Raw genomic sequence first — 15,370 nt, forward strand, 5'->3', positions numbered from 1 at the left:
TCAAAGCATAACAATTTAATACATTCAAGAGTATTTACTAGAACAAAATGACAAAGTATCATTCATCAGCAGAAGCCTGTGACTGAGAAAAGTAGAAAGGTAACTGGCCCTTTTGTAGTGAAGCTTGTGCTTTAGAGAAGAGAGGCAAGCTTACATCCTGGAGCTTCCCAGGAAGCAGCCCTGGAATGAGAGAACCTCCAAATATCACCTGTTTTGGGGAAAGGGTCTCACATGCCAAGGCTGGCATCAAACTCATCATGTAGTCAACAGTACACTGAACTCCTGATCTTCCTGCCTCTACTTCCCAAGTACTGGAATTACAAGTATACACCACCACACCCAGTTGATGTGGTATTGGGGTTCAACTCAGGGCTTCATGCATTGTAGACAGGTACTCTACCAACTCCCAAATACTACTTTTAAAAACACATGGCCATCTACAAGCTTGCCCACAGGGCCAACAGTGCTCTTTTAGGGGCCTATTAGAGAAGGCAAAAAGCAATGGTCTGGAGTTACCTGTAGACTTGTGGGCCCTCACACAAACATGGGCAGCCTGGCCCTGCCTGTGATGACTGCCCCGAGTCTGGGGGTTGGGGGGCAGGCCACCACCTGTCCCTGCTACTGGTTCCAGGCCTATCCCAAGTCCACAGATTCCAGAACAGAAACAGTATCTCAATATGGACATACCCCTTCAGCAGCAGCCAACTTACTCTAAATACTTTCCGAAAACTCTGGCAACTTCTACTCTGGCATGAGGCTAGGCTCATTACAGCCAGCGAGGGACAGAAGTTGTGAACTGTAAGCCCAGGAAAGTCTCTTTAACAAGACAACCCTTCTTCATGACATAATAAATAAAGCCTGGCCTCAGATCCAACCCCCTGGTGCACAGTGGACAGGCCTCAGTGAAGGCAGATGACAGCAGAGACTGGAAACTTGGAGAAGTTTAGTGGAGACCCATCAGCAAACAGTGGTTCTGACAGGGACAGTCAGTCACTCTGACAGGTCTCATCAGAGAACAAGAGCAAGAACAGAACCGGGCCAAGGGAGACCAGAGACTGGGCCAGCCAGAGTAACAGGGGGCTTCCGGTACACTGTGCAGCATAAGCTGCTAGATGTGGACATTTAGGCGGGGTGGATGGAGGGGCTGTCTGTCTGATGGCAACGCATACAGACACAGCCCACTTCCTAATAACTGCTTTCTTCTCTAGGTTCCATAGACACACCAAAGTCCCAGGATAAAGCATTATGCTTGAACAGAGAACCTCACTCGGTCTGTGACTGAACTGGGCATGCCTCCTTGGAGACATTCCCAGCATCCATCTAGTTATTGAGGCTGTGGCCCCATTTCTACTGATGACTGGCTGGTCTTCTTCATGGTATCTTGCAGGTGGCAAACGAGTGTATCGTGGAAGTAACAGGTCTTGACATTGTTCAAACAACAGCTTCTGTGTCAGGCACATGAGATAAGGGCTTCCTATTCTTGAAAAGGGGCTGCTAAATTCCAGCCAGAAATCAACAGAATTGAGTAAGGCCTTGGCTCGTGATGTAGGCCCCATACCCCAGGCACAGCATGGAGTCACCTCTACCAGAGTCCCCACCAACATGCAGGATACTCGTGTAGGTGTGGGCTCAGCTGTCCTGGTGCAGGGCTAAGGCACTGTCTTAACTCCTGCCCTGGAGGGGCAGCCATCAATGACGTGAATCTCTGGCTCCCTCAAGCGCCTCCTCCTTTTCCGTACTGCATGAATCCTCACCTTCACCATGCTAATACCCACATTTTGTGTTTAATTTCTATTTGTACTAAAACAACTGACTTTGGTACTAACAGAATAGGAGCTATTTTCCCAATATTGCTTATAATAAAACAACAACTCCAACTAGGAGAACTCCTTGTGACCAGTCTTTCCCCCGGGGCCAGGGGCAAGTGGCTAAGCACCCACTGAGTGTGCCACCTGCTTCTTGGTGACAAAAGTCTGCTTGGTGGTAGTGTAGACTCAGCTGGCTGTGGGCCTGTGAGCTGGGTTTCTGACACTTTCAAGTTAAACTGCAGTGGTTAAGATGGTCCTGTTACATGGAAAGGATAATGACTCTCTTCTCTGACACACTCCTAGGACGCAGGCCCACACAAAGGGACCAAGGCCAGCCCTGTCCCAGCACTGGGAATCACATGGACGACAGTCGAGAAGCGCGATGGCTAAGCTTTCACTAACCCCTGGTTCCCACAACTTAATCCCATTTCCCAAGACGAGCCGGCCACAAGCCTTCCTGTTTTTTTCAGACTTCAGGGCACTGATGGAGCTTCACGGTCTCTGGAAGTAAGCTGGTTGTGTGCTGTGCTTCCTGCTCCTGAGGATGGCCATATGGAAGAGCCCTGGTCTGCAGTTCCAGTTCCGATGCAGAGGCCTAGAGCTGGGCACACTCCCTGCAGGGAGGCCCAGAGTCGCTGAAAGCTTTAGGGGTTCTAGCTAATGGTGTTGGTGTCACTTGGTGACTGCAGAGGTCTTTAGCTGGTAGCAGCAGCTCCTCCTGTGTGTTCAGGTTTCAAAGTACTTGTAGATGGCTGTGACATACAGCATTACATTCTGCCAGTCGGGTCGTTCGGTGCGTGCCATCTCATTGATGTCCTGGTAGAGAAGAGGCTCGGTTAGGACTCATCTATTTTCCCAGGCCATCCCAGGCCATCCCACGGGCTTCAAGTCCCAGCAAGCAGCAGACAGCTTTCAGTCTAAGGCTTCCTGCCTCTTTCAGAGGACTGGCCTCGAGTACCTGCTCTACCTCCACCAACGGCCCTGGTGAGCACCCCTTCCTATCAGGATCCCAAGTCACACTCCTGTGCCACCAGGGTCTCCTCTCTGCCCCAGGCATAGCTTGCCAAGGCTGGAAGGACTTCCCTTGGTTCTGGAGACACTTGGAGGTCACAGTACCACCGTGTGTCAGAAGTTATCGAAGACTTTCTTTTTTAGTTGCCTTCAGCAGAGTACTTGTGACCTGTGGTGTGGAAAGTGACTGCTCCTGGCCCCAGTGTCTCAGCACCTGTCACAAGTGCCTGCTGCAACCAAAATGGTAGTCTGAGGGCTTGTTCACAGTGGAGAAACCTAGAAGTGTCCCTGAGCATGTGGGGTGAGAAGGGCTACCCTGAGCAACTTAAGACTCAGAAAATAAGGCTTAGTGAATGAATCTTGACTATGAGATTCCCTTTTAGGCTAAAACACCTAACCACTTTTCATGCGCGAGAACACTTCGCACATGGTATGAAATGTCCTTCTGCAATATGTACCTGATTTCCTCCTACACAGCTGGATAGAAGCTACTCATAGCAAGCCTGCTTCTATGAATTCAAAGACACGGTACAGGCAAACACTGTTGTAGTATAACTATGAATGTAAATACTTCTTCAAGGCCCATGAAGGTGTTGCAAGTCAAGGTAATGGGTACCCATGGCTGAGGAGGCAGACCTGGAGACCTGCAGATACTGTAGGGTCCTAAGAACGTTCTGGTGCCACAGGGTCCTTTGTTTTGTGCACGGCCCTGAGCAGGAGAAGGTCTGGGCACTGTCTCTCTAGGTGTTGAAGCATCCCTTTGCATCTGGAATCGACAGGTTTGTGGAGGACAGCAAGAGCTCCTGCCAGGTGCCCGTCTGTGTGAGCTCAGCTGGGGCAGGGCAGAAGCCTAAGGACGGACCTTCATTTTCTACCACTGGTGTTCTGCATCAGGAACAGTATTTTCAGCACCCTCCTATGGTCCCTGTGAGGAACTGTGGGCAGGGCTGTGCCACTTCCAGAACATCTTCTCGACTCAGGATGCTCCTGGCCCTCACCCTCCAGACCAACAAAAGCTACAGAGCCCTGTGCAAAATGCATTTCACAGTGACACTTTCCCCCGAACCCAGAGAGTCTGCTAAGGAACAGATAATCATGAGGTTAGCCCCACACGAGGGCTGCTGGGACCGTGATCACGAGCTACCCACCCCTTGGATGCTTCCTCAGGGAAGCATTTGGTGCAGCAGCTGAGATCCCACGAGCACTCAACACCCTCAACCCAGCCCACCTGTGACCACTTTTCCTAGGCAGAAGGCACTGTCAGCAACTCCTCAGTAAGTTGTGGGCTTACCAGGGTGGATTTGATTCCAACGCTTTCAGCTGCCTGGAAAGCCAGGGTGAAGTTCCTTTTCTGTAAAAGAAATCATGTCAGTGCAGTGTATCGACAATGGAAGATCATGAGGGCAGACAGTAACCTCATGGGCCTTGACACCCTCCTCCCCAGCCAGCTACTTTCTCTTTCCTTGCTCAGAAAGTTGAGCACAAGGGCCTCAGCTAACCGGGTACAGGTCCCCAAGAGCTAAAGCACATGCCTGCTGAAAGGCTCTTCTCCCCTGTGGGATACCTCAACCACAGCCTGGACTAGAAGAATGGTTGCCTTGTCATTTCTGAGACCCATGGTGGAGAAGAGGCTGTGAGCAGAAGTGCTGGTTACAGGTTAGCCCAGGCTAGCTGGCACTGCCCTGACTGCTCATGCCATGATCAGCTTTCTCTGGCACTTCTTGAAGCCCTGGATCCTAAAAGTTGTCACCCAAGAAGAACCAACTACTCCCACTAGGAACGATGTTACAGGGCATTCTGGGTAGACCCAGGACTGGCTGGCTGAGTGTGAACAAGCAGTCGCAGGGGAACGAGCCTGGACAGGCTGCTGCGCGGCAAGGCTGGAGGGAGCGCCCCACTGACAAGGCCCCACCTCTACGTGCTCACCTTATCTTGGCTGTTGAGCTCTTGGTAGGGTATGTGGGCTGGGAGGTAGGTGTGAAGCAGTGCACAGAAAGCCAGGCCGTCGTTCCAGCTGCTGCTGAAGTTTGTGATGTCGATATTCTGAGGGAAAGAAAAGGAGGGATGTAGTGTGTTCTCTGATCTTCTCCGGAGGAATGCTGGGTACGGAGGACACAGCGGCCTCCCATCATGTGACTTCACTTTGGAGGAACCAGAGTGTGCTGTGGGCCATGTCCCAAAAGTTACCCTGTGACCATCACCAGGCCGCTTATGGATCACCCATCCCACCTCCTGCCAGCTGCAGACTGGTGTTCCTGCTGGTGAGGCCTGGGCCTGAGACATGATCTATAGGCTGTTCCACACATGAAAAGGCCTCTCCAAGTCCTGCTATGGTAACAATACAGACTGCCTGCCAGGTGTGAGTGACAACCAATGAGGTTCCTCATTACTTATTAAAGCATTTCAAAGATTTTCAAGCTAGGCATTGTGAGACACACCTAGTAATCCTAGTAGTTCAAAGCCAGCTTGAGACATACAGACACTGTGAGAGACTCTGTTACAAACACCAGTAACACTGAGGAGACTCTCCTATCTGCCTGCAAGTTGTGTAGGGAGCTACAGAGATTGGCGTTCGTGACTAATCTACGATGGATACTGCTGCCTTTGAATAACCTATGCTCCTGTAAGGAGCCCCTCCCACTCCTCTGAGGAACTCCAGTAAACTCACTGGTTTGCTTAAGGGAAGGGACATTAGTAACAACAAAACCCCCATCCTTTCAGCCACTATGCATCTCAGAAGCACGCATGCACAAGACACGCTCTGCTCAGGGGCTGACACGCGCACTGAAGGTGAAAAGTACCCCAAGTGCACCAGGCTCTGGCACATACTTGATCAACAGCTCCTCAACACCTCGTTTCACACCTCGGTTTATTGCATGCTACACCTTCAACTGCATCAAGAGCCTGCCTCCTGAGGTAAGAAAGTCCAATCTCACTATGTAAGGCAAACCACCCACCCTTTGAGACTCCTCCAGGAACGAGAGGTCCCCAGAGTAACCCAACACTGTTCAAGGCTGCAAGGGGCTGCAGTTTTACAGTTGATGAGGCCCTTCACCACTTTCACTCCGCTTTATAAAATAGCAGATCCTGAAAGCAGTAGAGACCAAGCTCTGAGCTGGGAGGCTGTGTCCAAGCTAGCTAGTGTCTACAGATCTAGGTGGTCCCTTCACAGAGCAGCACAAGGCCATCAGCTTCACCATCACATGCATTTTCTTGCCCCTGACAGTGCGTGCACAGAACACTGCCCTCTGTAAGCACCTTCACCAAGTACGCCTTGCTGAGTGCAGTGGCTCCAGGAGCAATGGGTAACCTGATAAGTGTTGCTTCCTGCTTCTCCCACCTGACTTCAACGCTGTCATAAACTTGTACAGAGAAGGAAGGCAGATTAAAAAACAAAAAGATGGTGACCTGACTGGACTTGGAGGGATAGGTGACATAAATTAGTGGTGGCCAAAGTGCTGCACCTGACTTAGGAACTGAAGGGCGTAAATGGAAGTTTTCCTATCCCAACTGCCTGCTCCCTGTCCCGGCAGCTGCTTCCCCAATAACTGACTCGGAGACTTAGTATAAATTATAAATGAGCAGCCAATAGCTCAGGCTTGTTACTAGCTAATGCTTATATTTAAGTTAACCCATATTTCTATTTTTGCTTTGCCATGTGGCTCATGGCTTGTAACTCATTTTCTACACGTCCTGCTTGCTTAGTGGCTGGCTGGCATACCTCTTGACTCTGCCCTTCTTCCCATCATCCTTAGTTTGGTTGCCCTGCCTATACTTCCTTCCTGGCTACTGGCCAATCAGGTTTTATTAAACCAATGCGAGAGACAAATCTTTACAGTATACAAGAGGATTATTCCACAGCAGAAGGGTGATACCATACAGTGTTCACTGGTATCACCCTCCCCCAGATGCCTGAGTCTGATCAGAAGCCTCTGTCTTGGTACCATACTGGATCAGCTTTCCCTGGTCATTCTTTTCTCCTCCCCTCCCCAAGAGTCTCCACTCTGGCTAATAGCTACCACCCCCAAGGGGTTTCTGATGATGTTCTAGTCACCTTGAAATAAATGGTGCATCACAGTTTTTGCCAACAGAAGACACCTCCCCTCCCAGATGTATATGAGGTGCAGGCATACACTCATGTGCAGCTGACTGTCCCTTTTCTCATCTGAATCTTAGGAAGTAGACATCCAAAGTAGCCAGCTCCATCTGGGGGACCTGGGACCTGGGAGATGAAACGTATGCCCAAGGTTCTCTGCAGCAGTAGTGATGACAGGGACTGAGCCTTTGTTTCAAACACTAAACAAGAAGCATCTAAATCTTGCTTAGCTGGAGTTTTCTGTCATCGTCATTTTTGCAGTGCTGGGATGGGGGTTCCCACAAATGCTAGGTTAGTGCTCTACCACTGGGCAGCCCATTCTGGACGAGTCTTAAAAAGAGTGTGATGGCTCTCGGAGTTAGTTCTCACTGGTAGGTAACTTGCTCAGATGGTATCTGAGTAAAGATCCACGATCAGAGGAAGTGATATATTTACAAAGTAAGTCCAGAGTTGGGCACAGAAAGGAGATAAAAATGAGGTACACAAGAGAACTGAATGGGCCAGGACTGATGAATGACATGGTATGCAAGGTCCAGTTTAAAAGAACAAGAAAGGTCTCTGGTTTACAAAATGCCAAAGAGGAAAGCTCACTAATGATACTAACATGAAAAGAAAAAAGACAAACCCTTTCCATTCTTTCAGGACCTGCATCTAAGTGACTGATGTAGAAGCTAAGGCACAGGCTTTGTACAGACAAGCAGGAAGTTTTTTAGTGACACAGAGTTCTATGCAAGACCAGTGGCAGTATCTCACTTGAGGTCACTCACTGCTGGAAAAAGACAAACCCCTTCTTCCTGTGTCGGTGCCCCCTTTTGCTCCCGGGGACAGAGGCAGTTCTCACAGGGTTGTGGACGTGCCTAACTTCACTACGCCTCACAGCAGAGGCTCCTGCACCTCAGCTGCCTGCTAAGGCCTGCTTCCTCCAGACAAACCCCACCCTATTGTGGGAGAAGCTGCTGTTGCTGTCCCTGTGCCTCCTCACCCCACTCCTCCCCTCAAAACAGACACAGGATACAGCAGCACCTGGGCTTGACCAAGGATCCTGGGGGTTCCAGGTGAGAGGTACTTTTGTCTGATACTTGATGATAACATTTCAGATCAAAATAAAGCCCAAACCTAGATAAGCTGGCTGAGTCTTGAGCTCCCAACCCCCTGGTGGTGGGAGGTGAGCTATTTGGGAGGAAGGTGGTGACTAAGGACTATGAGGCTATTAAGCACTGAACCCAAAGGAACCCTAAGTACCAGTTTAGCCTCTGCCCAGATCTGCTCCCAAAACACTCAGCAGGGAAGGATGCCAGGCCTGGACAGAGGAGTGCTCCTTGGAAAGTGGGAAGAAGTCTGCGAGCCCCAGCTAGCAGGTCTCTTGCCCCAGCCACTCCAGATAGTTTATTCTTTTTAATGGTCAAGGCTGAAAGTCTTGCTACTAATAAAATAATGTCAGCTGGACTTACAAAGGTCTGCAAACACCAAGCTGGCTTGCAAAGGAAAAAAAAAAGAGCTCAGTGCTAGAAAAGTCAGAGAGGAAACCCTGCCCACGTGTGAAGCTCTTTGCCACGTGCTTATTACAGTACAGTGATAGACAGAACGACAGGACCGGTGGACAGACGGAGAAGAAACATGCTGGATAACAAAAGTCAGACCAAGGTACCAGAGAACCAGCTTTTCCCTGCACCACCTAGTGAATGTCCAAGTGCCCCACCCTGCAGAGGCTACCACCTGGTCCCAAAATCGGCCTGCTGAGTGGGCTCCAGGCTGCCGGGATGGGTGGGAAATCCTGGGCCCTCAGCAAGTCTGCTGCCACCAGAGCCAGCTTCTTCCTGTTTCTCTCAGTCTGGCCTCCTCATGGAAGCAGGTACAGCCTAAAGTTCTGTCTCTCCAAGTTCAAGGCTAAACATCCCCCTGAGGCCAACAGCAAAGACAGATGGGCTGGCCTGGGGACAATCTTTGTCACTTTACTTGCCCACAAGGTTCAAATAAATGTCACCCTTCGGTTTTCTTGGCAACTGGTAAAAACTTAAACTTTTTGTGACTCAGAAAAAACCCAAATCAACAGCACTGTGTGAAGCTTGTAGATGGGGAGGGCCAGGTCTCACACTTCCTGGACACATAAGTGATAGCAGCTGTCCCTGGCTTCAGTGAAGTAGATACGGAATGTCAGTCCACCATGGTGATGAATTGTTAAGCCTTCAGGGGACACCTGAAGAGTCCTTAAGTTGTCTATTCACTGTGAAGAAGGCAAACAATAAGACACTCAATCTATCATCATTTGCTTCAAACAGCAAGACTAGCACGGCCTCCTCAAGTGGATCTGTTTTCTGCAGACTTAAGCAAGACTCCAGGAGATCACCATAAAAACAAGAGGGAAAAAAAGAAGACACAAAGTGGATGGGGAGGGAAGTGGATCTGGAAGGAGTTGGGGGGCGGTTATGATGAAAACACCTTGTATGAAATTCTCCAAGAACTAAACAAGCAAGGAATAAAGGGCCCAGAGTCTCCCGAGGAGACAGTGACCACCTCAGGTCTGTGTCTAAATATGGTCACCTGGGACCGCCTGGGAGAGGGGAATTGAACCTGGGGGGATGACAAGAGAGGAAAGGTGTGGGGCAGAGTTCTTCTTTCTGAGGATCATTTGCCCATCTGATGGATCCTCACCCAAGGCCAGGCCCTGGGGTCAGGCCTTGGCACTCAGGGGTGGCTGACTAGTAAAACAAGCCCACATGTGGATTTGACAGAGTCTAGGGTCAAAAGAAGGCTGCAAAGGGAAGTGTGGTTGAACAGGAATCAAGAGGGACTCAGAAGAGTTAATGGGAGTTGGGAGGCTGGGGCTGTGGGGGTGGGGTGGGGCGCCCTGCTGACTGCAGAGGTCTGTAGCAGGAGGGGAAAGGAAGGTAGGCTATAGACGTAATTGAGAGCTAAAGCAAATCCCTTTGGTGACAGGTTAGATGCATGAAGGGGAAGTGCATGTAGGACCAAGGATAACCAAACACCCATAGTGACCTTCCCAGAAGTAGAACTCACTGGAAACAGGGTTTGAGCACACAGGAGGTACATTTTAGATGTGTTAACTTGAAGGTATTTTGTATACAGAGAGGGGCCTAGTAGCACTGAGAATTCAGTGAAAGAGAAAATATGGGACTATCGGTGTCCTAGTCACCCAGGGATGGTGCAGAGGAGCAGTCAGGAGAAAGGAGGTCTTGGAACTCCCCAAAGCAGTAGCCACGCTGAAGAAAAGAACCCTTAATGGGGAGTGAAGAGGAGCAAAGAAGGGAAGAGGAATTAGTATGCAAAGGAAGAGAGTGTTCCAAAGATAAGGGCTGTGGTGCAGCTCAGCGGTAAGAATGTTCCCATCATTGCAGGAGAGGAGGCCCGGGTGTAATCCCAGCACCACATGATGAGTGGAAATGACAGGCAAGAGAGAGTGGCCAATGTAGCAGTGCTGCTGCTCAGAGGCCTAGAGGACACAAAGAACTCTGAAGTGACAGTGAGCAATGGCCACTTAGGAGGAGAGCACGCACAAAGGCCACACCCTACAGTAGTAATAGGACCACACTTTCAGTCACTCTTTCTACAAAGCATTTAGTTCACAAGACCTACAATGGACACTAGTTTTTACAAGTAGCCTTTGGTGCACAGGCAAATCTCAATCTTGCAGGGCTCTCCCCAGGGGCACCTCTACACTGCAGATTAAGGGTTACAGGCTGAGAGTGTCACTTCCCAACTCCTACAGGGCAGCTGCCATGCTGGCCAGCTGATCCCGTGTGTGTGTGTGTGTGTGTGTGTGTGTGTGTGTGTGTGTGTGTGTGTGTGCGCGCGTGCGCGTGCAAGCTGAAGACAGCTTGTAGGAGTTGGCTCTCTCCTTCCACCATGTAAATCTCAGGTCATCAGACCCAAACTCAGGCTTGGCAGCAAATGCTTCTTTCTACCTACTGAACCATGTCACCAGTCCCAAACTCGCTTTTCTGGAGAAAGAAATGTATACCAATTTCTGTATAGAATTTCTTTCTACTGTTGGCAGGCAACATTGACAGTCACTTGGTAGGTTCCTATCACTCACATCAGGTGGCTCAAAACTCCCTGGGCACCTCTCTTCTGGCTTCTTCTAGCAGTCAATGCCCATAGCCACACACACACACACACATAATTAAAAGAAATCTTGGGGTTGGAGAGATGGCTCAGCTTTTAAGGGCATGTACTGTTCTTCTAAAGGACCCAAGTTTGGTTTCCAGTACCCACATTAGGCTGCTTACAATTGCCTGTGATTCCAATGCCACTGGCCTCTATCCACATCTGCACTCAAGTGTGCAGATCCCATACACAGACACACATAATTAAAAATAAAAAGATAAAATAAATCTTAAGAAATAATCACTTTAAGAACCAAAACAGCAAGAAGCAGGGGATGGACAAAGTGACACATAGCAGCCACATACCAAAATGCAATTCCAGTATTCTGAGGCAAGAAGATCCTGAGTTTGAGGCCAGCCTGGGCAACATAATGAGACTCTGTTTCTAAAACAAACAAACGAACAGGGAACTAAGAGGTCTACTAGTAATTATAGTCCAGTTCTTTAGTGCTGAGTTCTCACTTTGCATTTAGTTTTCACATCAGTTTTGGGTTTTTCTACCCAATAGACCAGTTAGTTCTGTCTGGCACAGGACACAGAAACAAGAGTTTTGTGATGTTTGTGAAAACAGGAGTGCTCCTCCTACTGGGTTGCCTGGTCCAACCTTGATAGGAGGCTTTTTACCTGGACTTACTGCATCTTATTATACCGAGTTTGGTTGGTATCACTTGGAGGCCTGCTCTTTTCTGAAAGGAAATGCAGAAGCATGGATGTGGGGAAAAGGGAGGTAGGGGGGAAGGATTGGGAGGAGGGGAACCTGTGGTTGGGATGTACTGCATGAGAGAAGAATAAAATAAAATTTTTAAAATTTAACTAGGTTTTATAAATAAAATGTTAAATAAAAAAAAAAAACAAAGAAAGAAAACAGGGGTGCAAGAAAGATCCAATAAGACCTCAAGTGTAGTGGCACAGGCCTATGCTCCTAGCATTCAGGAAGCCAAGGAAGAAGGATCCAGAATTTAAGGCCAGCCTGGGCTACATAGTGAAACTACGTCTTTAAGAAGCCAGACAGTGTCAGTTGGGAAATGTCTACAATAATGTACTGTGGTGATTTGAAAGAAAATGGCCTCCAAAGGGAGTGGCACTGTTAGGAGGCGTGGCCTTGTTGGAGGAAGTGTGTCACTACAAGGGCGGGCTTTGAGATCTCTTTTGCTCAAGCTTCCCTCAGTGTGATTTTCAGACCATTTCCTGTTGCCTGAAGGACTAGCATTCTCAGCTCCTTTGCCAGTACCATGTTGATAATGAACTGAACCTCTGAAACTGTAAGCTGCCACCTCAATGAAATGTTTTCCTTGTAAGAGCTGCTGTGGTCATGGTGTCTCCTCACAGCAACAGAAACCCTAAGACATACGCCGAATACAGAAAGTACCTTTTTGTCCGTTAAATGTGATGTCACCTGTGACACTCACCTTGGAGGGCCTGCAGCAGAGAACCTCAGTCCCCCGCACCTTTAATTTTCTGAGGGATGAGCATCTGTCAATGGCCATCAGATGGGCCTGCCTTCTATTCCCTTGAAAGCACTGGGAGTTTCTGGGACATGAAAGCTCAGATGTACAGAAATCTCAGTATATACTGAAAACACCACAAAACATCTAAAAACAGGGACCGGGAGGACGGCTCAGTTAGCGAAGTGCTTGCCACGTGAGCCTGAAGGCCTATGCTACGGTCCTGGCACCCCACACAAAGTGGGGGCCGTGGCACATGCCTGTAACCCCAGCACTGGGGAGAGAGAGAGAGCAGGATCCCTGGGGCTTGCTGACCAGGCGATCTAGTCTAACTGTTGAGTTCCAGGTTCAGTGAGAAACCCTGTTTCAAAACGATACGGTGGAAAGCAATTAAGGAAGATGTCTGGCACAGACCGTTAGACCCCATATGAGTGTGCAGAGGTACACACAAGCAAGCACGTACATACACATAACACACACATCTAAAAATGTTTGAATTTGTCTGAAACTTAATTAAGAGCCACCAAATCACCTCTAAAGACCACATGTTCTTTAAATAGCTATTAAAGTTCTGATCTATTTAAGGAAATGCCATTTTATGGGTATCTGGCAAGAAGCCAGGGGGCATGACTCATGTTTCATCATCTACTTCCGTATGCCCTTGGTTATGGAAAGCAGAGTCTGCAGACCACACATGGTACAGCTATCTTCATTAAGAACCAGTTTTGTGATGTAAAGTGAAAAAGAAATCTAATAGGCAGGAGCGAGTTACTCCAGGTGCCTACCTTCTCGCCAGGGGGTAGGGCTTGGAAGTTGTTTGGGAGCCTGGGTATGATATGCTGGGGGGGGGGGGTGATTTATAAAAAAATAAATAAATAAATTGAAAATAAACTCTTCTTTAAATCCCTCTTTCAGTGCTGTTAAAAGAAGGCCCAGAGGAGAGATGTGGGAGTCCCGTGGCACCATGCCCTTTCTTCCTGAAGTTGACCAAGGAGATTAAGTTAGGGGAAAGATGACACACCTTGAAGTCCAGACGCTGGGACCTGCTGTCACAGTTTGAATAGGAACTGTGGCACTATTTGGGAAGGCTGTGGAAACTTTAGGAGGTAGGGCCTACCTGGAATCAGGAGGTCCACTGGGAGTGGGCACTTGAGGCATATTATCCCTGGCTCTTTCTTGTTACATCTGTGACCCCTCATCACTAGGACTAAACAGTCCTCTCCGCCACACACTCAGCTGCCTGACCTTCTGCTCAAACACCTGGGGCCAAGTAGCCATGAAACCATTAGCAAAAATCTTTCCTCCTTAAGTTCCTGTCAGGCAGCAGGGCAGAGCTGGTAAGCCTCCAAAGGCAGGGCCCGGTGTCTTACTGGAGACCCTTAATCCCCCCCTGCATACCACAATCACCTGCCAAGTTTTTCAGGTTTTCCTCTACCTGGCTGTGGTAATTTGAATGTGATTGGCTCCCACAAGCTTATAGGGAGTGGTACTATTAGGAGGTGTGGCCTTGTTGGAGGAAGTATGTCACTGTGGGGGTGGGCTCTGAGGTCGCATATGTGCTGAAGATACTGCCCAGTGAGACACATCACTTCCTGTTGCCTGTAAGATGTAGGACTTGCAGCTACCTCTCCAGCACCATGCCTGACTGCATGCCGCCATTATGATAATAAGCTGACCCTCTGAACTGTCAGCACCCCAGTGAGATGTTTTCCTTTATAAATGTTGCCGTGGTCATGGTGTCTCTTCACGGCAACAGAAACCCTGACTAGGACACTGTCTCAACCCTAAAGCTGTTGATCCTACTGTCTAGAGAAGGTCAGGGCATCGTTTTCTTTACACCTTTTCTTTAGGGGATGTGAGAGAGGACCAAGATGAGGCAGTAATGGGCAAGACTGTCCATAACATGCAATCCTTAAGTTCGAGGACAGGCAGGGGACACACCCAGCCCAGCCTGGAAGCTGGGAAATCAAGGAAGACAATGAACCCAACAGGACTTTCTTGACCAAAACTGGATCAAGCCAACCAAACAGCTGACAAGAATTTCCCTATAAAGAGGTTTTACACTAATGGTCTGGTGACCCTCGAGTTACAGGGACAGTGTTCAGAAAGAACAGGCATAACAACGACCTGCAGTGGCACCACAGAAAGACGACCATTCCTACTGCACACAGCTCCTCAACCCAGTTTCTGCCAGAATGTGACCTGGGATCAGATCTGCCCTCCCTCCGATTGGTTCACACAAGGGACAGAAGCACCAGGATTGGTGAGAAGCATCTAGAATGTGTTCACAGCACACATGACATAGTTCTTTTGATAGGGGACCTCAAGGAAAAGAAGGAATTTATAGACATAAATTTTGAAAAAGGACATGCCATCTAAATACAACGTGGAACTTTATGTGCATCTTAACTCAAGCAAATCAGTGTATTCTCAGCTACAATGAAACTGAATGGCTAGAGAGGCTTTAGAGTCCTCCAGGTGATGGAGGGGTAGGAGGGTCCTATGCAGATGAAGGGTAGGTGGTTGGAAGGAGTATACAAGAATACATTTTATTCCCATGACAAACAAACCTGCCTATCTGCCCAAATTTAAATGGGCTAGAACATGACAAGCATTTCTCCAAAGAAGGTATTAAAGTGGCCAGTACACTTATGAAAAGGTGTTCAACACCACTAATCATCCAGAAAATATGTTTGAAGCCACCATGAAATGCTACTTCACACCCATTAAGATGGCTGACATTTCAAAACAGCAAAGGAGAATAGGCTAGGGATGCAGTTCAATGGTCCAGTGTATGCTTGCTACATGTAGAGCTCTGGGTTTCATCCTCACCACCAAACTCCAAAGAAAAATGGCAGTCACTGGAGCCACTGAGGAGCCTCACAA

General features: G+C 48.7%; 1 protein-coding gene across 1 annotated transcript in view; it reads right to left on the minus strand.

Moving 5' to 3' along the window:
- Positions 1-15,370, minus strand: part of Specc1l (sperm antigen with calponin homology and coiled-coil domains 1 like) — a 112,648-nt gene continuing 97,278 nt past the window's right edge. The window contains exons 14-16 of the mRNA XM_052744695.1: positions 4,746-4,862; positions 4,111-4,170; positions 1-2,624 (exon numbers count right to left, since the gene is read on the minus strand). Of these exons, the coding sequence (XP_052600655.1) occupies positions 2,535-2,624; positions 4,111-4,170; positions 4,746-4,862 (267 nt within the window). The 3' untranslated portion in view covers positions 1-2,534. The remainder of the gene's footprint in view (positions 2,625-4,110; positions 4,171-4,745; positions 4,863-15,370) is intronic.

This window comes from Peromyscus californicus, unplaced genomic scaffold, assembly GCF_007827085.1.
Source record: "Peromyscus californicus insignis strain IS unplaced genomic scaffold, ASM782708v3 Scaffold_19__1_contigs__length_69161282, whole genome shotgun sequence".
Lineage (NCBI taxonomy): Eukaryota > Metazoa > Chordata > Mammalia > Rodentia > Cricetidae > Peromyscus > Peromyscus californicus.